This window comes from Pangasianodon hypophthalmus, chromosome 24 (assembly GCF_027358585.1).
Source record: "Pangasianodon hypophthalmus isolate fPanHyp1 chromosome 24, fPanHyp1.pri, whole genome shotgun sequence".
Taxonomy (NCBI): domain Eukaryota; kingdom Metazoa; phylum Chordata; class Actinopteri; order Siluriformes; family Pangasiidae; genus Pangasianodon; species Pangasianodon hypophthalmus.
This window is the reverse complement of record NC_069733.1, coordinates 9,412,299-9,436,789: the sequence shown is the minus strand read 5'-3', so window position 1 is coordinate 9,436,789 and position 24,491 is coordinate 9,412,299. Positions and strand designations below refer to the sequence as shown.

Here is a 24,491-nt window from a genome sequence, read left to right as displayed (position 1 = left end):
ACAGCAGGCTCCGCCCACACGAGGCGCTGAAGTATATGACCGCCAGGCGCGGTCTGAAATCCAGGTTCAGGAGTCTTTTATGTCTTGCTCTATTTAGAAATAAACCAGTCTGTTAGGTTTGTTTTGTAAACGTGACAGTATCTTGTATCAGCAGTCTCAGTAAAACAGTATTGCTCTTCAGAGTAAAGAGAAGTATGGCAGGGAAAGGCAGAGGCATAGCAGCTTTTACATTCAGCATAGAGGCACTGGGTATCACCAGAGGATCCATGCCTGAGACTCAGCGTGGTCCACAACCCTTATTTCCTGTGAGCTGTTCAGAAAATTCTACTTTGTACTAGTTTCTTGTGGGCATTTGTGAGATTGCCTGTATCTTAATATTCCAGTATTAGGATATGTTTGTTCCCTCTATCATTGTATCTCTCTTTGTGGCCACACAGTGTGATGGATCATGCAGCAAAACTAAACTGTATTTTATGTGTTCAACAGCAAATGGAGTTTAAACCAGTGCCTCTAAAGGCTGGTGAGGATGAAGACTACATGTTAGCTTTGAAACAAGAGATTAGGGGGAGAATGAAAGGCCTACCTTTCAACATAAAGCCATGCTCAGGCAGGAGTGGTGGGTTGTGTCCTCGCAGATTAAATCACACTAACACAATGCGCCATGGCTTTCATTAGCAGCACTTAAGATTGCTCACTGACCCACACATGGAACACATTAAGTCGGATTGGTGTGCACACCCCTAAGGATATTAGCCTCCATTTTCATTACAGACTTAAGTGAAAAGATCTCAAGTATTTTTGCAACAATTTGAACAAAAAAACAAAAAAGAGTCATGGTGCTTGTCATTTTTTTTTTCAGATGTGGAACGGTATAAAGAAAAATATGTAAGAGAATGCCAGAAAATTGAGGATGAAGAATGGACACCAGGTAACATCTCTACTATAAGTGGAGCTTATGATGTGATTTTGTAATTACACATTTAGCCTAAATTTGTTTTGCAGACTGGAACCGTCTTCCAAAGGAGCTAATGCCCCAGAAGAGGAAAATAAGAAAGAAAACTGGTAAATTTCCAGATGAATACACATTAATGGATTTGTATGTCATTATTAAATAAAAATGGAAAATCATTTACAGATCGTAAGAAACCTAGAAACGTTTCGAGCAAAGATCAGGAGGCTTTGCTGTCTAAACTAGATGTAAGTTTATGATTATTTCCAATTCACTTTTATACCAAACCTACACTCTTAGAAGGGAAAACCTCAGAGATTTAATACTTTGTATGCTTCAGTAGCCCTGAAGTCTGAATTAAATTAAATATTTCTTTTATTCATTGGAGATCTTTAAATCCAAAGCTGAATTAATGTATTTATGTTCCCTATTCCACATTTGGGTTGTATATTTTAAAGGAGCTTGAGAAGAAGGGTGATAAATCAGATGATGAGAATGAAAAGGAAGAAAAGGAACAAAAAAAGGGTGATGAGGAAGAAGTTGAAGGGGACGAATATGATGAAGAAGAGCTTGAAGAGGTAAAAGAATGGTTAGATCTTACAATGAACTGATAATTCAGACATGAGCAAAAAGCAGACTATAAACTGAGAAACACATATGACGATTAATAATCTGAGCTTAAACATAAGGAGATAGAAACATAAAAAAAAAAGAAATTCTATGCCTGGGACTGTCTCTTATGGCTGTGAAAAACAAAAGGCTTTTACCTATAGTATCTACGCTCACATTTATACCCAAGGAAAATGGGACATTAATAAAGTCATTGGCCCCCCGAGAGCTATTAAAAAATCTATAGAGAAAATACTATAATTAGGATTATTGTAGAAACAAGTACTTTGAGAATGATTTGGATTTCTCAAAATATGAATCAATTTTGCCCATTCTTTTGAAACATGCTAATAATTTTGGAGTTGATTGGATGGCACAGGAAATAGCCAATGCTACACTATATAAAAATATTGGCTAGAGTGCTAGTACAAACGTCTTAACAGAGTGTCAAATCCAGCCATTTACAGCAAATCTACTCTAAATTTTTATAATGTTCATCCTCAAATTTACACTCTCACCAAATCTCATTTACTGCTTATTGTATTAGGAGAGCAGAAAGAGAGCAGCACTCTCGCAGCACAGTAACTTTCGGCCTGTAGCAATCCGAGGGACGAATGATACACACACACAGCCCTGTCTGATTTTGCACTGAGTAATTGTATAGGAGCATTTGTTTTTTTTTGCTCTATTTGTATGTGATTTTTGCTTTGGCAGTACTGTAACTGCCGTAACTGTCAGGCCAATAAAGCTCACTGAACTGAGTATAGACAATAGACAATATTAAACTCTGGCTACTATTATTAGCTAATCACACTCTACAAGACTGTATATTGGAGAATACTGGTCACTTGGGTAATGATGTCTTTTTGAGAAACTAAACTTGATATTCTTTTGTCAGGAGAATGACTACATAGATAACTACTTCGAAGATGGTGATGATTACGGAGCAGGCAGCGATGACAATATGGACGAAGCCACATATTAGTTTATGACCAGAGAAGATACTGGCTTTCAAAGGAGAAAGGGAACTTGTAAAATATTACTGGTGAAGCACTTGATAATTTAAATATTACCACATCCTATATCTGTGTTCTGTTACCTACAACTACACATTAAAGTACAAAAAAAGGTAGTAAAATATAATTCATTTATTTTCAACCTGCAACTACATTCTACAGGCTGAAGGCACATACTGCTCAAATTCATCATTTAACAAAAAATGGTCATGGCTAAAGAGATTACAACTTGAATTTCCACAAGTATTAAAGAGTTCACATCACTTTGTCAAGAGTTAGAGATTTCAGCATTGTAGTTGGCAAACAGACCTTTCAAGCAAAGTTAAAAAGAAATCACCATCAATACTGTTTTTGCAATTATGACCATTTTCTAGAATAAATTAGTGTGTGTGTGTGTGTGTGTGTGTGTGTGTGTGTGTGTGTGTGTGTGTGTGTGTGTGTGTATACACATCCCTGACAAGAGAGACAATCAGTCATCCGTGTGACGTTCTGAATACACATTTGTGCTCAATGCTGAGGCAAATATTACGTTTAATACGGTTTCGTCACACACGGGGTAAAAACTGTGCAAAAAAAAAAAAACCTGTGGAAATTACCTAAAGGACTGAGTCAGGTAGAGCTAGTTCACACTTTGTGCCAGAGCAGTTCCAATGGCACTGTTAATGCCCAATTAAGTGCAGTTATGGCATGGCAGCTTGAGACTTGCATCACAGAACATGTATTCATTTCATTTCAAAGGATGAATTCAATAGATTTGAACCAAACGCCCAGGCGATTCACAACAGGACAGCCCTAATGCAAAAAAGTGGACTTAAAGCAATAATTATCTTCACAGCTACAGCTTGTTCAATCTAATAACTGAATTATTTTGAGAACATTATTTTTAAGAGTTTGATGGTGATGAGAAAGGTCTAGACCAATTGTATTGGTAAAATAATATGCCAATACCAAGACGGCATTACTGTGCATCCATATATTTCACTGAGGATACACTTTTCATCTTCTCCAGAAGCTTACACAAGTAGTTAATTTTAGCCTTTTTAAGTAGCGCACGTCAAGCACTTGTTCACAAAATCACTGCTTCGTCCGTAGTGAAGTGGTTCAAAAATATTGAGCATGTCCTTTTTAAGGTCAAACATTTATCACTACAAAAGTGGTTTTGTTTACAAGTCCTTAGAAAAATCCTCAAACTAACACACTGGTCCACATCATCCCTCTCTACGTTTTCTGTTCCTGTCCCAGAACAGCTGCTGGATGTTCAACAGCTGGATGTATGAGGGAATCTTGGTGAGGAACAGCCTTAGCTGCTGGCAGAGCAGGCGCACCACCAAAGTTTGAGAGTGTAGGCTCGGGCCTGATGGACTCTGTAGTAGTGTGGTGGCTAACGTCCGCTTTCATCAGCACCTCGTAGTACAGCAGGTAGAACACCGGTGTGACGATGCCCACCACCAGCATAATGGCTACCGCAGTCCACCACCTCATACCCCAGTCCGCTCCGTAGTACGGGTCCTTCCTCGCGGATGACCTGCGCTCTGCCTCTCCCTGAACAGGCTGCTGGGAGCTCAGCGAGGACACCACCTCGCTCAGACTGCTTCTGGACGGGCTGGAGTATTTGACCAGAAGCTCAATGTCCTTGTCCTTCTCCTGCAGGAAGCACTCCACGCTGTCGGTGGAGGAGGAAGAAGACGGAGGGAAGTCTGTGGAACCTGTGCTCGGCGGGATCTCCAGGACTCTGCGAACACCGCTGGGCGAGCTCGTTTTGTGGGGAGCCGTGCTGTGTGTTTCTGTGAACAAGCTAAACTTCTTCACGGGGATTTTGATGGACCTCAAGGCGAAGAAGTCCTGCTCTGTCAGGAGATTGTTGGCTCTCTTTAGATCAGCGACCTGAGACAATGCAACAAACCAAGTCACTTACAGTCATCACTAGGGATGCATCGATACCAATTTTCTCCGCAGACACAGTATGCTTTTAGTACTCTTTAATACTGATACTGATGACAAAATCAGTAACCTACTTAGTATTAAGCAATCGGGGCATCATGGAACATTTTATTTAGCTCTCTGTTTATGCTGTGTGTTGCTAGCAATGTTTAAGATGTTATGGCTTTTAAACAGTATCTTTAATGTGGCCGATCTGAGCATGCAGAGCTGTATCAGTGAGTGGCCATTAATAATGTGCGGAAGGTGCCATGAACTGCACCTTGACTCTGGAGCAAAGTGTAGTCCCTGGCAAGCGAGGGTGTGTCTCGGTGCTCACAGAACTCACAGAATTCTCTGCGTGCACAGAATTCATGGCACCATACGCTCATTTTAATGCCCACACTCACTGATACTGCTCTGTGTGCGTGCAAATCGGCCGCTCTCAAACCCTCTCAAAGATACCAACAGCAAATGTTTTATTATTTTACTTGTATTGAAGGAATATGGTGTAGTTCCTCCTTTTGATACTTTCTCAGAGTCGTCTGTTCATTAAAGCTTATACTAGACTTACAGCACACATGATACTGGATGCTGCTATCAGCCTGCGAGTACAACTATCAATGTATCAATATATTTTCTACACAGAAAAAAGAAAAAAAAAAAAAAAAAAAGACACCGTAGTGTTGACTTACAGAGCAGAAATACTGCAGTGAAATGCTAATCAACGTGTCCCCCTCTTTAACATCCCTCATCACGTAGACAATGTCATCCTTTCGCTCTCTGGAGGTACTGCGCCGGAGCCTCTCCCTGCCTCTGGAGCGGAGCTCGTAGCTCTCGCCATCCTCCTCAGAGCACTCCGTCTCTGAATTGTTCGCGAAGATATAAGTGTGACCCCCAGTTGCAGGCTGCATCGTCGTAGCTGACTGGAAGCCATTATATTGGTTTCTTCCAGTCATTTTCTCCCTGTTTGCAAAAGCATAAGCGTAAAGGACCATACACACACACTAGAGATGAAATTTACATAATTAAGACAATGGTCAAATAGCATATATTAAGATAGACCACAGAACTGTTTAATTGTGCAATTTGATTGGTCAGAAGGTGTTTTATTTTCTACAACGGCTGCTCTGACAGTAGTGCCAGCTGTACTTCCAATCACAAGCTTATATTAATGTGCTCGTTCTAGTATGTTACCGTTTCTTTCCATTTTCATTTCTACTGGTTTCTTTGTATCATACACTGTGGGGTTTTTGTTGTTGTTGTTTTATTAACTACAAGACCGAAAAAAATAGAGGTTGGTGAGGGAACGACTGTTTCAGTTTCTATTATATAATTGTAACTAACTTGTTTCACAGACGTTCCTCAACAATAGAAGTAACTATAAATGGATAAACAGTATGATGTGGTGGTGTTAAATAAATAAAAAATGTAATCATTGACTAATTTATGTGGTATAAACCAAATAAACAATTGTTACTGGAAAATAATCAACACGCCACCCTGTTGTTAATTATTTTCCTATAACAGCATGTCTTGAAGTGTTTTATTCCTTACTTAATAGTTAAAAAAAAAAAAAAAAAGAAACTGATTTCTCTTTAGAAACTTTGCATCTCTCTTTTCTAAATGTGTTAGAACTGTCCTTTGATAATTCTAATAATCTTAACCGCCTTCATCCACTGAGCAGCTTTTGGATCCTCTCAGCTGTGAAATTTATCACCTCAGTCTTCCTGACTTATCTGTTCGAACGCTGCCAAATTCCTTGGCCAAAGTGGGCCAAATGTTCTTCTTCACATTTGCTGTAACCAGTTTTAAACACTGATTTAAAGTAAACATGGAGAGAGTTTTTGTTACACAACCCAAAGTTGTCATAGACTATCTAATAATCTACCAAGTAACAGGAAATGACAAGCTGTTCTTCTATTTTATCTTCTCTCTCTCTCTCTGCACACTAACCTTAACCTTTATAACTAAAAATGTGAACAAATTTTGAAATAGAAAAAAATATATACTTCATGCACTCAATTCTTCAATGCTGGATACTGAGTGCTTCATGCCAAATCTTTGACTTCTCTTTTCAGACAGTTTTTCAGGTCACTGCGCCGTATGTTTTGGTTATCTTGTTACAGAATACACCCACATGTCCTAGCCAAGAAAACATAGGAAATGCAAACCTTTGCACTTGGCTGTGCAAGAGAGGATTTCTCACCAGGTTTATTCCAGATCTGTGGGTTTCAGCTCAGTGTCAGTTCATATATGTAATAACTCACATCATCCAAGAGTTTGAACATGATAAAACATAACCTTTGCTTTTTCTCTCTTTGAGTGTTTAGCAAGAGCAGCTCCGTTAGTTCTGGGTCCTAGATAGTACATCACAATAAACAAATATTATTTACTAAGGGAAAAGATACTAACCCTGACTTTGGTCATTAGTTGAATCTGGACTAATTGCTCCAGCAATAAGGAATATTAGTTTACTGTTAGTTTCCGTTTATTGATGTTTCATCTACGGCAACTTGCAAGACACAAGCAAGCATATAACTTTAAAGATCTGACAGTAATGCAGAACTGTTTATTAACCAACTGACCAAAAACAAACGCCAGATAAGTTTAGAAATAACACAGAAATAAAGAAGTAAATAAAGTGGTTGGCTAAACTTAAAGTCACAGTGTCACAATAATGATAATAATAATAATAATAATAATAATAATAATAATAATAATAGCTAAGGACTAAAACATGTCAAGGAATGCTGTTACAGGAAAATAATCCACAATGATTCGGTGTGATATGGCCTGATATTTCTCAAAGTAATTACACCAGAGCAATTTGTCAAACAATTATATTTACATAAAATTTAGTAATGAATGACAAACCATGCTTTTTAACCGTTTATAGTTACATTACTGTTGTGGAATATCCGTGAGACAAGTTGGTTCCTGTTATCATATATGTTAATGCGGTGATTGTGTGATTTGAATTACTACTGTCAGAGCTGTGCTGTTAGAGAAAATCAATCAACACCTTCACACCAATCTGAATTTAACAAGACTTTAACAAGGCTGTGGTATAAAAATTAATACCAAATAAGTAGCACTGCTTTACTTTAAAGATCTCATACCCATAATGTAAGAAGGGTCAAACAGTGTTAATTAAGAAATTAATACTAAAAAATTAAAAATGATACCTCCCTTTGTAAATATGTTATATATTATAAACACCCTCTAATAACTTGTAAGCTTACATTTTATCTTAATTGCCTTGATCCACTGAACAGCTTGAAATATTGATCAGCTCAGTCTTCCTGATGTAGCTGTTCTAGCTTTGCCAGAGTGCTTGGCCAAAGCTTAAAGTATTCTTCACATATTTATTTATTTATTATTTATTTACATGTCAGAAAGAAAAAGGTAGTTCTGGAGGAAACTATACAGGGATTAATAAGAGAGAATGTAAATTTCAGCCCAGTGGAGTCCTTGTTTAAAGTTCAGTGTGGCGTCATAACGTCTGCTGACGTCGTTAAGAGCTGAACTCAAGTTTAAAACAAAACCCCACGTAACACCCGTGATGCTCTAAAAACAAACCGGAAACACAATCCAACGCGATTCAATTCGTTCATGTTTGCTAACGAAATCTAGGCAAATCGGGTCTCATGAACGGTGCATTAGGTTCTACAGCTCTACAGGCCCTCAAACCTGTTTAACCCAGCAATCAGCAACCCTGTTACTGTAATTACATTTACATACAGATTAACACCTAAGAGAAATATCCAGCCACACACTAGCCGCACGCTAGCCACACACTAGCCGCTGCACTTCGCTGCTAAGATCACTAATTCCGTCATGCAAGTTTACTTTAGCTCCACAGCCCCAATATCCCTAGCTAGCATTGTTAGCGTTAGATTATTCAGCTTAGTTTACTCACCATCAGAACATTTCAACATTATAAACCCTAATTTACACAAACAGCTGCTGTGAAACATACAAACAAATAACTGGTACCTGATACAGTCAGATGAATTCACAGGTTTTTAGCTAAGCCATTCTTCTCTCTAGTGAAAGCGCCGAGTGTGCATTTGCTTAGCCGACTAGCTTTCTACGCCACGTCAACACAATCCCGGCGTCATGACGTATGGAGCAGTGGGCGGGGCCGAGCACATGCTGCAGGTCAGAGAGGATGTGTGAAGGTGTTACACAGACAGACAGATAGACAGATAGATAGATAGACAGATAGATAGATAGTCAGGAATGAATTTGGAGGTGCATAAGGAAACATACCAAATAAAATCACTGTGTGATCTTGGGTGGATGCCACACAGTAGTAGAAGTTGTGGTGATGGTAAGAATTAGTTATTTAGCCTAATCTACTAAGACAGGACAACCAATCTTGCCATGTTAATAACGTTACCATAAAATACCTTTATGCCACTTCCACTAAAAAAGGATTAAAACAACATACTAGTAGCTACTGCAGGGAAAATTACATTTTATCTCATAAAAACAGACGTACCCTTCAGATCTCTGAGCTCAGAGTGCATCTAGCTGATTAGTAGCTTTCAAACAGAGACAGGGAAAATGCATGATTCTGATTGGTTAATTCTGTTTCTCACCATGGCAGCTGGCAGCTAATAAAATGTGACATAAATAAGTAAGAAAACAAATAATAATATATAATAATAATAATAATAATAATATGTCTTATTTCTGACATTTTGGTTCCAACGGTGCTTCCATAAAACTAATAAAAAATAAAGAATGCCTCAAATGATTATCAGTAACACCAAACAGTTAACATTTGGGGAGGTTAAATAGGTTATGAAATCATAATGATGACCTCCTTTGACCTGTATACTGTGCATGTTATCCATCCATCCGTCCATCCATTCTCTGTGCTGCTGATCCTACACAGGGTTGTGGGGAGCCTGGAGCCTATCCCAGGGGACTCGGGGCACAAGGCAGGGGGACACCCGGGACGGGGTGCCAATCCATCACAGGGCACAAGCGCACACCCATTCACACACTACAAACAATTTGGAAATGCCAATCAGCCTACAACGCATGTCTTTGGACTGGGGGAGGAAACCGGTGTACCCGGAGGAAACCCCCGGAGCACTGGGAGAACACGTGCATGTTATTTGTTATATAATGTTATCTGACTGTCAGCTATGTTTGTTATTTGCTCACAAGCAAACCTTATTAAAATCTGGATTAAGCTCAGGAATGCATAAATAAAGGCACCAAATTCTTACAAATCTGCTGTTAAAATTACACCCTGCCTATTCTGTAGTGGATATGAAGTACTTCTCATCTGCAGAGGAATGGCAGTATGCGTTTTATTCAGCTGTAATGATGGAATGTTCCACTAGGGGGAGGTATTGGCACACGCTACCTTATACACGTGGGTCCTCTGGGGCTTAGATTACAGACAGAATACAGTAAAGATAAGATAGGATAAAATAACACTTTATTCATCCCAAGGGAAAATTAGAGTGTTCCAGCAGCATACATAAAAGGCAAGGCACAAATGCACATAAGAAATAAAGTAAGAATAAAATAAAGTAAAATAAATTTTGAAAATATTGAGAAATAAAATAAAAAAATATTTTCAGTATGAATCAATACCTTGCAAAATGTACATGTTGTGAGGTTAGAGAATTTAGGTCGTCATTCCGAGCTCGGGCATAGACCAGACCTAATAATAACTACTATCTGATCCAACTCATTCATTGATTCATCCATTCCTTCATCCATCCATACATGGAACTGTATCCTGGTCAGGTTCTTGGAGGATCTGGAGCCTGTCCCAGAAACACTGCAATCCAGATGGAAATACACCCTGGATGGGACACCAATTCATCGCAGGACCACATGAACACACACACACACACTCATGCAGGATCAATTTAAAACACAGGTTCTCAACCCTGGCCTTGGAGTACCCCTTGTCCTGCACATTTTAGTATTTTCTCTGCTCCAACACACATCTAATTCTACTAATCTGCTAATGAACAGTCCTTCCTGAGTTGAATTGGGTGTGTTAGAGTAGGAAAACACTGAAATGTCCAGGAAGAGGGTCGACTGGAACCTGTGATTTAGAGTAGCCAATCCACTTTCTGACATGCTTTCTTGGGAGGGGGAGGAAACCAGAGAACCGAGAGAAAACCCACACGGACACCATAAGGACACCACACGGAAACTCAGACAGTAACCTGAGATCAGGTTTTATGATTAGGAAAATGTGTAGGCCTATAATTAACAACAACAACAACAACACTACACTGCTGGGCAAAACAAATGGGCCCAAAATGGCAAAATATTAAGCTTTTAATGGTCTTAACAACAAATCATTGCTCAGAAAATTAGCAAGAAATAAACAAATGCACTCTTAAGACCTCCTGTGCCACCATTTTCTCGTTTACTTTTGCTGCACTGACCTGTTTTGGGAAAAAGAAAAAACAGGGAAATTCATTTATATACTCTTCTTGTACGCAAAGGTAAAATCATGATAATGATTAAACGTTTTGATGTAAAATTCAAACTAATGTCTGGGTGTAGATTTGGAAATTTTGGAAATCCCAAAAATATCTTCTGGGATTTTTTTTTTCTTAAAAGATTTCATTATTTCATTATTATCTGCCACACCTGATGCAGCCCATCAAGGGCCATAAGACTTAAACATATAAAGAAATAAAAGGGAAAAGCTATCCCATGTTATCCCATGTTATTATTATTATTATTAGTAGTAGTAGTAGTAGTAGTAGTAGCAGTAGTATACACCTGGGCAAAATAAATAAACAAGGGCCAAGCCTGATGCAGCCCATCTAACTTCCTTTATCTATTTGTTTCATTCTTGCTAATTTTCTGACCAATGATTTGTTGTTAAGACCATTAAAAGCTTAATATTTTGCCATTTTTGGGCTAGGCCCTTTTTAATTATTTTTTATTTTATTTATTTATTTATTTTGCCAGGAGTATTATACTACTACTACTACTACTAATAATAATAATAATAATAACATGTCTTATTTTATTATTATTTATTTTATATTATTTGGGACATTTTGGTCCCATCCGTGCTTCCAGGTATTCTGTAAAAATAAGGAACACCTCAGATGACTGTCAGTACCACCAGACAGTTGAGGTTTGCTGATAAGGATGAGCTTGAGCACTCTGGCTGGAAGGGGAAGTGCGCTCACACCAATCTGTCGGCAAAGTTTTGAGCTAAAAATGTCCCGTTTCGGGAGCGGTGCACCACAGTTTACTGTCTCTTCCCAAACCCTGGGCTGAGCGGGACGCGTCGCTGGGTGGAGCTGTAGCTGTGTGTAGCTGTTTGAAGCTGTTGCAAGCTGTTTGGTGCTAATGCGATTAGCACGTCTCCGTGTGTGAGCAGACTGCGCTGCTGAAGTGCGCTCCGAGTTCAGTCCGGAGACGCGGCATGGCAGCGCGGCTCCCACCACCTTCCACCCGACACTTACACACACCAAGGAGTCACACACTGCCAACTATCCTTCCTACTCTCTGTCCTATTTGGACTGGATGAAACTTGGCTTCTTTTTTCTTCTGCCTGGACACAGCACACGCGTTTGGCTGAAGCGCAGTGAGAATGCGCGGATGATCCGTGAGCTCACGCGCACACGGACACGCGCTTGTTTTGGTGTGAGGACCCCCATGCACGCTGAACTCCTCCACATCCTCTGCTCTTCACCTCGGATCGTTAGTGCAAGGTATTAGGTGAGTACCCATAATTCATCATCTTATGATAGCTGGATGCTGAACAGGTGTTTGAAGAGGAATGCACTTTAAAAGCAGCGCGTCATGACACTATTCCTGTTTCAGTACCCATGTGCAACACGTAGTAAAGCCTCTGAGCTCAGCCTCTGCGTCCTGTCTGAACACACACTGGTTGCATTATTATCATCTAATGCTGCATTGCATTGCATTGCATTATTCTAATCTAATGCTCTCAATGCCATAAGCTGCAGTTTACACAGTGCATGCAATTACATAATAAACAATAGTAGATGCACGTGATTGTCTCACGTGCATAACATGCATCTTTCTTTCTTCCTTTAAAGCATCATATTAAATGAACTCTTACAGTAGATGTATATAAAGAGGTATATCCTTGGCGAGCAGTGTAACTTTGGGTCACCCATGGCGAGGCGCGTGAACCCGAGGAATAGAATAATATTGGTGATGGAAGGCCATCTGATTGGCGTTTCCATGGTTACTCGGCGGCGCCCTTGCAGGGACGGTGCGCTTTGTGCGTCTCTCCCCCGCGCGCCCATTCAACTAAAACAACAGGGAACCTCCTTTAAAAACACTCAATTGTCACACCATAAACCGTTTAGGTCATGTTCAGGCGTTTTGATTTACACTCATGGAAGAGTTTTAGCTGCTGAATCCACTGAGTGACTTTCTGAACACGCACCTGTTTTCCACACAGGGTTTGAGGCGGCTTCTCTTTGTCCCGTTTCCTCCATTTTAGAGTGATTTAGGCGCTAGTGTAATCCTAATAGCTGCGCGCGGGGGCAGGACACGGGGTCATAGGTCACACTCGTTCCTTATCACAATTTTTTTTTTATTTATTTATTTATTTTTTTGTTATGCTGGTTATTTAAGACCAGTTACAGATGTCTTTTCTTTTCGCTTTTTTTTTTTTGCTTTTTTTTTCGACAGAAATGTCCGGTTGTGTTTACTCTTTTCTTTCACTTTTCTTTCTTAAAGACAGCCTCTGTTTTTTAAAGCCTTGTTAGATCATATTTTGCACCAATCATGAACACTTTTACAATTCACATTACAATTTGAAGTTTTACAGTTGTTTTTGTTCACAATCCTGCATTACTATTAATGGCTTGCCTGCCTCTAAACACTCCTTATATCACCAAGAGAGGAAAAAAAAATAATATGAACTAATAATGTCATGATTCAGCTGCCTATCCCCTGTCCTCCAGCTACTGTATCATCGACTAATGATCTGAACCTGTTTTACTGTGTTTACTGTTTCTATAAAAGTTGTTAGCGTGTGGAGTTTGTACCTACGAACTTCTGCTGTGATCATAAAGACTGTCCTGTGCTCATCCCAAGAGTCCTATTTACAATATGCTCATACTGAACGTCCTTTCAACACATTTGTTTGACAGTTTTATTTTAAAAAAACAGAGTAATGATTTATAATTCCGTTATCTGATGTCGCTCAGAAGAACCCTTTTTAGTTTGGGTCACCTCAAGGTTTCTTCCTCCCGTCGTCTAAGGGTTTTTCGTTGCTACTGTTGCCTCTGGTTTTCTCATTAGGGATCGACATCTACATCCAGATTCCTGTAAAGCTGCTTTGTGACATTGTCTATTATTAAAAGTCCTATACATATCAAATTGATTTGACTCAATATGATGAAGCTATTGCAACATACTGTATATATGTAGGCCTACCGTACAATGTTTAGTATCTGTGACAGTTGGTTACGACAGTGGAGTAAGTGGAGGACCTGGCTTGAAAATTTAAAAAAAAGTCCAAATACCAGTACATATTAAACCACAATGCTTCCTGAAGGCCATAGTAAGCTCGTGTTTATATGCTTTTGGGGGAGAATTAGCTAATATGTTCAGTCTATGTAGTTTATTCAGTTTGTTTAGAGTCTGCGGTGGTGTTGTTACTAGCAGGCGGCATGGGTTGTGAGATACAAGAACACCTAAGTGGACAGCTTTATTTTCTCAAAACCTAAAGCTTTGGCTTTTAAGATTTTCAGAAAGTCATGAGTTGAAAGCAAGACCCGTAATCCTCTACTCAACAATTGTGTTTTGTCTCCGTTGTAAGTCACTTTGGATAATCATCAGCCAGTTACGGAAAAGTAACATGGTCAGTTTTATTTATTAGCTTTTAACAGGAGGTTAGCATCACAGCTCCATCATGAGTTGAAACAAATGACTCAATGTTAGTGAAGTTAAATTTATTAGCAATACCGTTGTGCTAGCTTGTTACCTACTGTTGTCATTGGTTGTGATCATGTGCTTTTTGCATGTATGTGTATTACTGTAACTACTCACTATTTCTCGGTTTGTCTTGAGCCATTGAGTTACACTTTTGTGCTATAGCCAGAGTGTGACATGCCATAAACAGCACCCCCATTGATGAGGTGCTAAGACTCTGATTGATGTTTGTGGGACATAAACAGACCACACAAGGGCCACACATGATGGAAGAGCAGCAGGTGTACTGAAACAAAAGAAAGCGCTGTCTACACAGCACAGTAGCGCAGGCTAAGCTAATGGCTCCTCTTCGCTTGCTGTGAAGTAGCCAGTTTGGGCCGTCTTTTACCAAGGCTAGTGTAAGCTCCAGCACTGTGGAGGACAACAGAAATTTCTTTAAGATGTTTTACCTATTCACCAAGCTGACTTTCTATCTCCTCACCACCTCTATTATCCTACATCAACTACATGTTTTTTTTCTTTAGCGCTAGTTTGGCTAATCCTGCCCTGTGATGGGCTGGCCCCCTGTCCAAGGTGTCCCCCGCCTTGTGCCCCGAGTCCCCTGGGATAGGCTCCAGCTTACCGCGACCCTGTGTAGGATAAGCGGTAAAGAAAATGAATGGATGGATAGTTTGGCCAATCCATATGTTTAAGTCATTATTTGAGGGAAATTAAAAGTGAGGCTAAATGTGATGTCTGTTGAGTTTTTTTTCTTGACATTTATGAGTAAAATAGGAAGGCCATTTATGTAGAGATATGATAAAAAAAAAAATAATATCTCTACACAGTTTTTAATTTAAGCCTTCACACATGCATTTATAGCCACATGCCTATTTAATAATGCAGTATCATAGTATAATAGTCATAGTAGTACCATAGTGTCAAATTATTTTTTTCTTTTTTCTCCACATTAATCAAACTCAAAATGACACCTTGTCAATCTCTGATGTAATGAGTATGAATTGATGAATAAATGACGCAAAACCTCACATCGCCCAAAAAGAAACAATTCAGAAACTGACCGCACTTTCAAGTTGGCATTAGTTCCAGTCTGGTTGAGATTTCCACACCTTCTGAACCGAAATAGCAGGGTTCCAATCTGGATCCTCCTTTCCCACCAGATTGGGGCCTCCGCTAAAACAAAGTGGCCACGCAAGGCGCTGAGCTCTGGGGAGAGGATGAATTCAGCTGGTGAAAATACTCCACAAAGACCGTGCACCCGGAGCAGAATGGCGACGCAGTGGGAATATGCCATTGAGCTTTACTCTGCGTCTTGTTATTGAATACACAAGCAGCATTTTGTGTGAAATATCTATATGATGAATGTTAAGTGCTTGACTCCTGAATATTTGTCACTGTTATTATTTTTGTACCTTTCCTACTAAACCTGTGCCATGCTAGCTATCACAGACCATAACACACCAAGTTCCTTTCCTTAAGACAGTACACTTTCAATATTTTTATTTTTCCAAGTGCCTCTTAATGTTTTAGAAGCCGTCTTATTTTAGAAAGGGTTTAAATATATTAGAAAATGTTTATTCCCGAAACAGTCAAGTGAAGATAAAAGAAATGAGAAATTATCATACAAAGCTGTTCAGTTTATTTAACTGTAGAATAAAAAGTTTAGTACTATAAAACTTAGAAATGACCCAAAGTTGTTTTCTTAGAAAGTGCATGTCTGATTTAAAAGAAAAAGCATTAGGAATGAAAATATTGGTTGGGAACATTAAGTGAAGAGATCTTTCCCAATCCCTTCTTAATGAGTCATTCTTAAGCAATAGTTACTGAGTTTGTATAGTGACCTGAAGAATTCCTTTAAAATATTTGTGAAGGGTCCAATGAAGGATTTTATACAAATTAATTTCCACTTACAAAATCAAAGACAGCCTAGTCATTAGTCTTAGTTAGACTAGCTTAACTTTTTTACATGTCTTTATTGATATCATTTATAGAGTTCATTTGGAAGAGTATTTTCCTCTAAGTTTAGAGTCAAAAAAAAGGAAAAGTCAGAAAATGTACAAAAAAACTGATTTCACTGCAATCATTTAGTAAGGTTAATAGAACAGAATGTATTAAGCGTAAATGTTAGTACGACTTCGAAATATAACATGTTACAAATCATTAAAATTGTCAGAAATAGTCAGAAATAGAACTGCTAATTCCAGACACTGTTCCCTTTGCTCTCCTCCAGCAAATATTCAAATCTTATTAAACATTTCATGGTACTCACTAACCGATTGAATATCAGTCACATTTTTCACTACCTTGGAGTTTGTTAATTAAGTTTCATACAAAAACATATAAATGAATATTTATATAAAAAAATCAGTGTACATATTAAAATCTACATATAATTAATGAAATTGTAAACAGAAAGAAAGAAAGAAAGAAAGAAAGGCAATTTGGTTTTGATACGGTGTGCCCTGAATTTTTATTTTAGGGCATCTCAAAAAAAAAAAAAAAAAATGTCTTTTATACCTAGAGCACTGACCTGTGACCTGTGACATCAGTTGAAATGAAGCCATGTCCAGCAGCAAGCAGGATTTCTATTGAGCTTGATCACAAGTGTTTACTCATAGTAAATACACAGGGCATGGATTACTTTCCCTTGCCTTTCTTTCTTCTGTTGTATTTCTGGGAATAAAAATGTTTTCTTAGCATTTCTGGTCTATGCACACAGTTACATTTTAATTATTTGGCTGATGTATTTATCCACAGAGACTTACAATTGAGACAGGATACAGCTGAGCAGTTCTACAAGTGATCTAACAGTGGCAGCTTGGTGGTGCTGGGATTTGAACTCATAATCTTCTGATGAATGGCCCAAGAGCCATCTCTTCCCACTGTTACTTAATATAAGTGTACATAAAGCTACATAAACATATAAATCTAAAAAAAAGTACTTTTGGTGGTCATTTTGGTGGTTACCTTACTGAATTTCCCTTTCATGAATAAAAAGCATAGTAATATTTTCAACATAACAACTGAAGTATATATAAATCCAGGTCTAGGGCAGAACAGTAGCACAGCAGGTTGCTATGCCACCTCACAGCTCCAGGGTCACCGGTTTGATCCTGATCTTCTGTGGATATTCTCCCCATGTCTGCGTGTGTTTCCTATGGGTTCTCCATCTCCCAAAATATCTCATTAGGTTGATTGGTTACACTAAATAACTAGGTGTGAATGAGTATGTAAATGAGTGTGTGAATGTGTTTGTGCATGGTGCACTGCAATGGACTGGCATCCTATCCAGTGTATTCCTGCCGTGCACCCAGTGTTCCTGGGATAGCCTCCAAATCCACCATGACCCTGAGGGATAAAGCTGAAGATGAATGAATAGTGGAAGTCTAGATGTACTCTTCTCATATATTTGTACTTGTTTTTCTTCACTCTTCTCCACCATGTTCTATGCAAAACTCATAGTTGAAATGATTCAGCTGGATTTCAAGAAAAGTCATAAGGAGTCACTATCCTCCCTTATATAGAACCCTAACCGTAACAGGTTTAGTGTCCTAATGCAGAGGGGTGAAGAGGGGGTCATGAAGCCAAACTTGTTCTGGCCCTCACCTTCATTTTCTTTTTTCATTTATTTGCCATCACAGGGAAAAGGGCATTATCCCTTCAGCCACAAGAGGTAAGTTCTGTAGTGAAGGGTACAAACGCCAGTGATTTGGAAATCTGCAAGTATGGATGGAGGGCTCAGGGATTAGCGAACCACAAAGCTGAAACTGTTATGAATCCACAGAGATAAACAGTAAGCTCAAAGGAGAGGTTGGATTCTTTTTTTTCCTTGGCATTGTCCCTTTTTTGCTGTGGTATCCACAGCCACTCTTTCTCCATCCTTTCTCTATGGCTCTTTCTTCTTCCCACCACGAGAAAGGTTCCTCCCCATTGTGTTTCGTCATGGTGAAAGAATTTCTGAAGTGGAAGGATTTGAACTGAATCCGGGATCATGCAAAGACCCGCGCTGACCAGTGAGTGCTGAATTCAGTGCTACTGCCTCCTCTGACAACACATGTTAACAGAGGATGACCTTCTTTATAGAAAGGGATAGTCATTACTGGTGAGTCAGACTAAATGACAAAACAGGTGATGGCATTTCGAGGCAATAAAGGAGTGTTGACTTATTTCCTCAGTCATCAAGAAGTTATCCCTGATTTTAAATCAGCTCAGAGGGCTCCGCTTGCTCAGGCATTTTTTCCCATCCTCAATCCAGCCATCTGTCCGAGCGCTGGCAAACTCGCCAGATTGAAGAGACCACGGCAGGAATTTCCCACACCTCTCCTCTGCTGAAGGGGTCTTGGAGGGGAGACGGAGTGAGAGAAAGAGACCTAACTGTCTGAATGGGGGTTTGATTCAGGCTAGGAGGAGTTCTCGTGTGGAAAAAAGGGGCGTTGGAGTGGAAAAAAAAGAAAAAGAAAAAGAAAAACAATGTTGCAAGAAAAGAAAGAACACAACAGTGAGATTCTTGGTTTAAAAAAGAAGGAAAAAAGTCTGCACGTTTTTGTGTGGTGGTCAGTGAATCGAGTGCTCCCTTCTACTCCGCTGATTCTCTCTGTCTCTCTCACCAGACACACACACACATACACACTCCACACCCATCGCTTCTGTGTGTGCAGCTACAAAGAAAGGCAATTAGCATTTCAGCCAGGCTCAACTGGCTATGTCTGATGAAGTAATAAGCTTTATAATTTTTTTTCCTCATGCAGGCTGCCATTTGTGAGGCTGGCCCTTGTTTAATCCTATAAAAGTAGTTTTCTCTTCCCTTCCAGACATTGTTTGTCACAATAGCTAATCAGTCATGGAGCTCTGCGGCTCCAGGAGCATTCGCAATGTGAAATTCAATGGGATCCTTTCTTGTGTTCGCAGCTCACAAATTGAGAGCAAAGAAAAGTCATTGTGTTTTTGGGAACAAGAATAGGAGATGCCTTTGGAACAAGCGGAATTGGGCAGAGAGCAAACCAGAGACAATCCCTTCAAAATGTAGCCTGTATTTCTCCCATTCCCCTTCGCTTGATTGGCATTTAGTCCTTACAAAGGAGGTGAAACACTTGGATAAAAAGTACCATATGACGATATATGACAGAGTTGTTCATGCATTTCTAGAAAAGATTTTTGTTCTCTTTCCTCCCTCTTTATGCCCCTCAAACAGAACGACATCTGCTCCCACTCAATCCTCTCAGCACTCCCTGTATTCAAACGTACACAAACACACACAAATGCACTCACACTTTTTTTTCCCCCTTGCGCTCTAATTCTAGGTTCTCTATATGGTCCAAAAATAAGAATGTTTTGGGCAGGGTTCTGCCAAATTAGTGTCTAACTGATGAAACCTTAGGGGTTACAAAAACTCTTTCACTGGTTTAATGATGTATGTTTTAGCCATAGTCCATTATTAAATTTCTTAATTTCCCCCAAACGCAAGATGCCCAGTACACCAGCTTACCTAAAAATACATTAGGGGAAGCGTGAGTGGCAATTACTGGCTTCTGAGACCTCCATATAGATCAGCTCTGAGGGTTGCCAGAGCCCCCCCAAAAGAGGCTGGTTACTGAGGCAACAGAGCGTGTCATGAGAAATGAGAGTGTCTTATTTTTGTTATATATCCAAGAGTTAGTGCACAAATGTTTCAGTGGTGTGGTTTCCATCATGTAAATTTCAAGTAAGAGCATGAGAAAACCTGGATGGAAATAAGAGAATGAAAAAGGCCTAGATATCACATAGATTGAGGGAATTGAGGTGGTAGGTGTCAGAGGTGTCAACATCTGTGGTATAATTGTAAAATTGTTGCTGAAAAGCCAATTCACTGAAGGGGAAAGGACATGCCATTTGTAAAAACACACAATTCCTTTCATTAGTGGTTATTTTCACCTTGCACTGACTTTGTCTAGGTGAATTTTTGACCTGTGAATTCACAAGGGGCTGTTTTCTGAGCCGGTCAAAAACAAGAAGGCAGGACTGTGGTCTCATTGGTCAGTAAACAAGGGAGGAGCTGATTATTATTAAATAGTGGTCACACCAGACTATTGCCTTGCTTTTTTTTTTTATACTGTTGCTTGGCACAAAGCTCTGGGAAAAAATGTCCACCAACATACGCTGGAGTTTTTGTGGTAAAAAAGTTTTTTTTTCACTGCCTGTGAGAATTTTCATGGTTAGCAGTGTTGGCATCCCTGAAGTACAATGACTCGTATTGTCTTTTGCACATCTTTCTAAAATTTGCTAAAAATCTGAGCAACATTTGGATGTAAGACTGCCTACTGCCTTCAACTTTCCCAGTAAGAAGTAAATTAGTTGCATTCTCAGGGTTTGATGGCACAGATGGAGGTCAAACCTGAATCCCAGTTGATTTTGCCACATGGTGCTTTATACAGTTCCAAAAGCTCAGCGATATTCAATGGTGGATCAAGATGCCAATGTCCTAAACAGCCCCAATTGTATAGACTTTGTCATGCTTCAATTGTATAGACTATGTCTTGCTTATAGTGCTATGAATCTGCTTAGCTCTCATCAATTTCTAATCAGAGGGATACAACAGCAGGGATAACAATGTTCAGCTACTACAGGCTGAGTCAAGTAGCCTCTAGTTGCTGAGTCACCAAGGATCAGCTTTGACCAACATAACCTTAGAAGACCTTGTGCAAGGATTAATCGCCAGAGATCAACTGGCACCTCAAGCTACAATAATATTCCACCGCAGACATCTAAGCATTTTATGTTATTTTGTCAAGATCTGGTCTGTACTTTGGTGTTTCACTTACCTGATAGACCAACCACTTGTATTAATAAAGCTTGACTCTATATGCCTGCTTTAAGAAAAAAAAACATAGCCACAAACTCCCTTATCATTGCCGAGTCTCACGCGCAAGTCTCAAGATTTGGCGATTATGGGTTCCATATGCACGTTATGCACTATGACTTATTTGACTCGTCAGTTGCTCAAGCTTGCCACAGCCTCATCGGTCAGGTTTTTACAAAAGTAAAGACACCATGAGATGAAGACGTCTGTAATTTTCATTCTGCAAAACACTTTAAATCAAGATTAAGCGTGATGTGGCATTTTTATGGAATTTTATGGAATTTTTATGTTTCTTGCATTTGGTTGTATGTGGCTGAACTGTGCATGATCATTACAGTATCAAAGCATATCATCTGACACTTGCATACTATTATTCTGAAGTCAGGGAGCATAATCTTGTGTCTGTCCTTTACAAGCATGCACACCCTACCTGAAGTGAGCAGCAGCATCCTGGAGCATACCCACACACATGGGTTGCTCAGCACTGGCTGTGAAGGCTTAGTGATTGAATAATTGATGCTAAGATTACAGATCCTAGGGGTAACCCAAGAGGCAGGCACTGGGCTACAGAGCAAGGTCGTAACCATACACTTCATCACATCTTCAGCCAGCTGATCTAGTGTAATTGCTTAAGTCTCAGTTACATTACGGCCGTGGCTGCCATTTGAACCTGCTACCAAGTCACCCTCGAGGGCCCTAGGGTCAAGGCCTTCCACTGTTTATTACGTAGGATGGCAATATTTTTTTAATATATATATTTTATGTAAAAATCAACCCCCTAGAGTTACCCAGAGGGGTGTTTTCTCTGCAAACTTTGATCTGCTAATCTTCTGAATTAAGTAGCTTAATCTGCATTAACAAAAAAGTGCTGAGGCCATTGTAATCAAGTTTCCTGGCATGAGCAAGCAGGCATTTTTAAAAGAGGGTGGTAATTCCAGAGCACTGTTTCTGAAAAAAAAAGAAAGATATAAATCTTCAGAAGCATACGGCAATGGAAAGTGAAGGACGTAGAGGAAGCTAGAGTAATTTGTGCGGCTGTGCATGAATGGTTGTCTCTTAGCTGTCAAGAAAGAAAGAAAAAGACAAAGAGAGTGAGAGAGAGATAAAAGAACTATAGTCTCAACCACCCACCCACTGAATAGATCTCCTCTGTTGTTTGCCTTGGTCTTAAGCATTGATTTTGTATTTTTTGACTGTCTGCAGACCTGTAGTAGCCCACAGCCATCAAATAATTGTACAGCAGTGTTTCCCTATCCCGGTCCTGAGGTAGACCTACACTGATCGTTGTAGTATTTTTCCTACACCCACCACAGCTGACTCAGCTCATCAGCTTTTTAACAAGCCCTTCTTGAAGTTATTGGGTGTGTTATAGCAGGGAGAATACTAAAATGTGCAGTGCAGTTGTACTCCAGGACTAGGATTGGGAAACAGTTGTATGGAAAACAGCTCATGCCACCTGTCATACTTGCTTGTGAGGGACCATGTTGACCTCACTTGTTGGCAGAAGCATCTCAGGAATTTTCTCATACACACTAAGACATCTGCACAATAGCTGGTCCTGGGGTCAGTCAAAGAGCCAGGCTGCCAGGTTCTTGGCCACTCGAGGGCCTCCTGGTCACTGATAAAGTGTCTGATGTGACTCTGGCCAGTATGTCCTGTGGTGGGCTGGCAGACGATGAGGAGATCCTCACAGAGTCTTTATTTATCAGTGTCAAGAAGCTTTGGTGAAGCTCCCATGGTGACCTTTCTGATGAAGAATGGCTTGGTTACCTCCAGTGAACCATTACAAAAGTGACAGGACTGAAATGTCTCGTGATCTTGGCATGATATAAATATGTGACATTGAGAGACTTAAAGACTGTTAAACCATTTGAAGATGCACTGATCATTTCATTTTGTTTTATGGCTTTGTTTAGGCTTTTATATAAAAAGGTCCAGTCTATTCCAGAATGTATACCCCATTATTCAGACAAAACATAAGCACAGAGAAAATTTTAGCGTCTCTTAACATATTCATATTAAACACATCAGCTGAGGTCATGATACCATTTAGCCCCTTAACCAGGATTGCAACGAAATCTGTCAAATTTTGGGCATGAAATCTGACTGAAATGAAAAATGAAATAAAATGAAATAAAGGCTTTAGAAATTGGTTTACTGAATAGCATTACCAAAGTATTACTGTTATTATTACAATTATTATTATCATTTATATTGCTTTTTGGAATGTCCATCCTACAGCATTAGCTGTACAGAACATCTGCTCGCTTAAACGAAATGAAAAGCACAGAACAGAAATCAAAAGAAAAAGAAAAGAAGTGCAAGATTGGCACATTTTCATTTAGCGACATTATTTAAGCTAACCAGCTACCTAAACACGGCGCTGCACTAACAATCATGTCATTAAAGCAATAGCAAGCTAGTAAACAGTAGGCTATTATATTGTGTAAACCAGTAGTCAAGTTCCATAACTAGCTAACTAGCTAGCCTTGGGCTTACTTATATTGTTTAAACAAGTAGCTGATTGCATTTGCAACATTAAGCTAGCTATTATGTAATTAAACTCACTAGGATCACCAGGATCCTTATGATAGCTAACTAAAGGCTAAATATTACAGCCTGGATCATCAGATAGTGGCCCATGGGATGCATCCAAGCGAGTTTTCTCTGACACCAACCCATTCTCCAACACACCTTCAGTTTTAAATAAGATGACCATCTCAGTCTGAATGTTTCGTGTAAAAAGTGTTGCACAAGTGTCATGGATTTTCATCAGCATGGATTTTACATTTTACATGGTGTTACATTCGGCTCTGTTTTTCCACCACATTTTTTCTGTGGCCGAATATCAAATGTAATGTATTGGGTAGGATGTGCAAGGCAACTATACCTATTGCTATACTTTCAGAAGAGCACATGAAATGGAAGCTTGGTCTGTTTTTCAAAATGAAACATTTCAAACCATTGAATGTTGATACCCTATTACAAATACATTGTTATTTTCAACCCTTGTAATTAGCAATGTTAATGTGTGTGATGTGCAGCAGAGGGTGATAAGAGGATACGAGTGTCCAAGAATTAGCAGTGTAAATGTGGCCGTCTGTTTATGTGTTAAACTATGTGAAGTATTGAGGTGTTTAGTCTGGTGGGTTGGTGGGGGTGGTGGTACTCTTTTGTCCAAACAGTATTTGCTCCATAAGAATTTGACCCCATGTCAAATAAAAATGATGACCCCTGTATT

The 24,491-nt window shown here is 39.4% G+C and overlaps 3 protein-coding genes across 5 annotated transcripts in view; 2 read left to right on the top strand and 1 right to left on the bottom strand.

Annotated features, from left to right (window-relative positions):
* Positions 1-70: 70 nt before the first annotated feature.
* On the top strand, positions 71-2,599 carry polr3g (polymerase (RNA) III (DNA directed) polypeptide G). The gene is made up of 7 exons (XM_026931311.3): positions 71-305; positions 487-616; positions 860-928; positions 1,003-1,062; positions 1,136-1,197; positions 1,408-1,527; positions 2,457-2,599. The coding sequence occupies exons 1-7, from the start codon at positions 195-197 to the stop codon at positions 2,541-2,543; spliced, it is 639 nt and encodes a 212-aa protein (XP_026787112.1). The 5' UTR covers positions 71-194; the 3' UTR covers positions 2,544-2,599.
* An 89-nt stretch (positions 2,600-2,688) lies between these two features.
* On the bottom strand, positions 2,689-8,642 carry lysmd3 (LysM, putative peptidoglycan-binding, domain containing 3). Of its 2 annotated transcripts, none has more exons than XM_026931309.3 (3): positions 8,491-8,642; positions 5,187-5,457; positions 2,689-4,458 (listed from the first exon to the last, which is right to left on the bottom strand). In XM_026931309.3, exons 2-3 carry the CDS (start codon positions 5,448-5,450, stop codon positions 3,793-3,795), a joined length of 930 nt encoding a protein of 309 aa, XP_026787110.1. In that variant the 5' UTR covers positions 5,451-5,457; positions 8,491-8,642; the 3' UTR covers positions 2,689-3,792. The 2 variants fall into 2 exon arrangements, with proteins under 2 accessions (XP_026787110.1, XP_053084981.1); XM_053229006.1 differs by lacking the exon at positions 8,491-8,642 and adding an exon at positions 7,737-8,473.
* Positions 8,643-11,793: 3,151 nt separating this feature from the next.
* The window catches only part of adgrv1 (adhesion G protein-coupled receptor V1), a 131,437-nt gene continuing 118,739 nt past the window's right edge, over positions 11,794-24,491 (top strand). For both annotated transcript variants that reach the window (XM_034299190.2, XM_053228924.1), the window contains exon 1: positions 11,794-12,219. The gene's annotated coding sequence lies outside the window, so the exon portion shown is untranslated. The remainder of the gene's footprint in view (positions 12,220-24,491) is intronic.

Coding starts and splice junctions, on each gene's coding strand:
- polr3g (XM_026931311.3), top strand. CDS start 195: ATGGCAGGGAAAGGCAGAGGCATAGCAGCTTTTACATTCAGCATAGAG. Junction 1,063..1,135: donor GAAAATAAGAAAGAAAACTG/GTAAATTTCCAG, acceptor AATCATTTACAG/ATCGTAAGAAACCTAGAAAC. Junction 1,198..1,407: donor CTTTGCTGTCTAAACTAGAT/GTAAGTTTATGA, acceptor TATATTTTAAAG/GAGCTTGAGAAGAAGGGTGA.
- lysmd3 (XM_053229006.1), bottom strand. Junction 4,459..5,186: donor CACTGCAGTATTTCTGCTCT/GTAAGTCAACAC, acceptor GCATTGTCTCAG/GTCGCTGATCTAAAGAGAGC.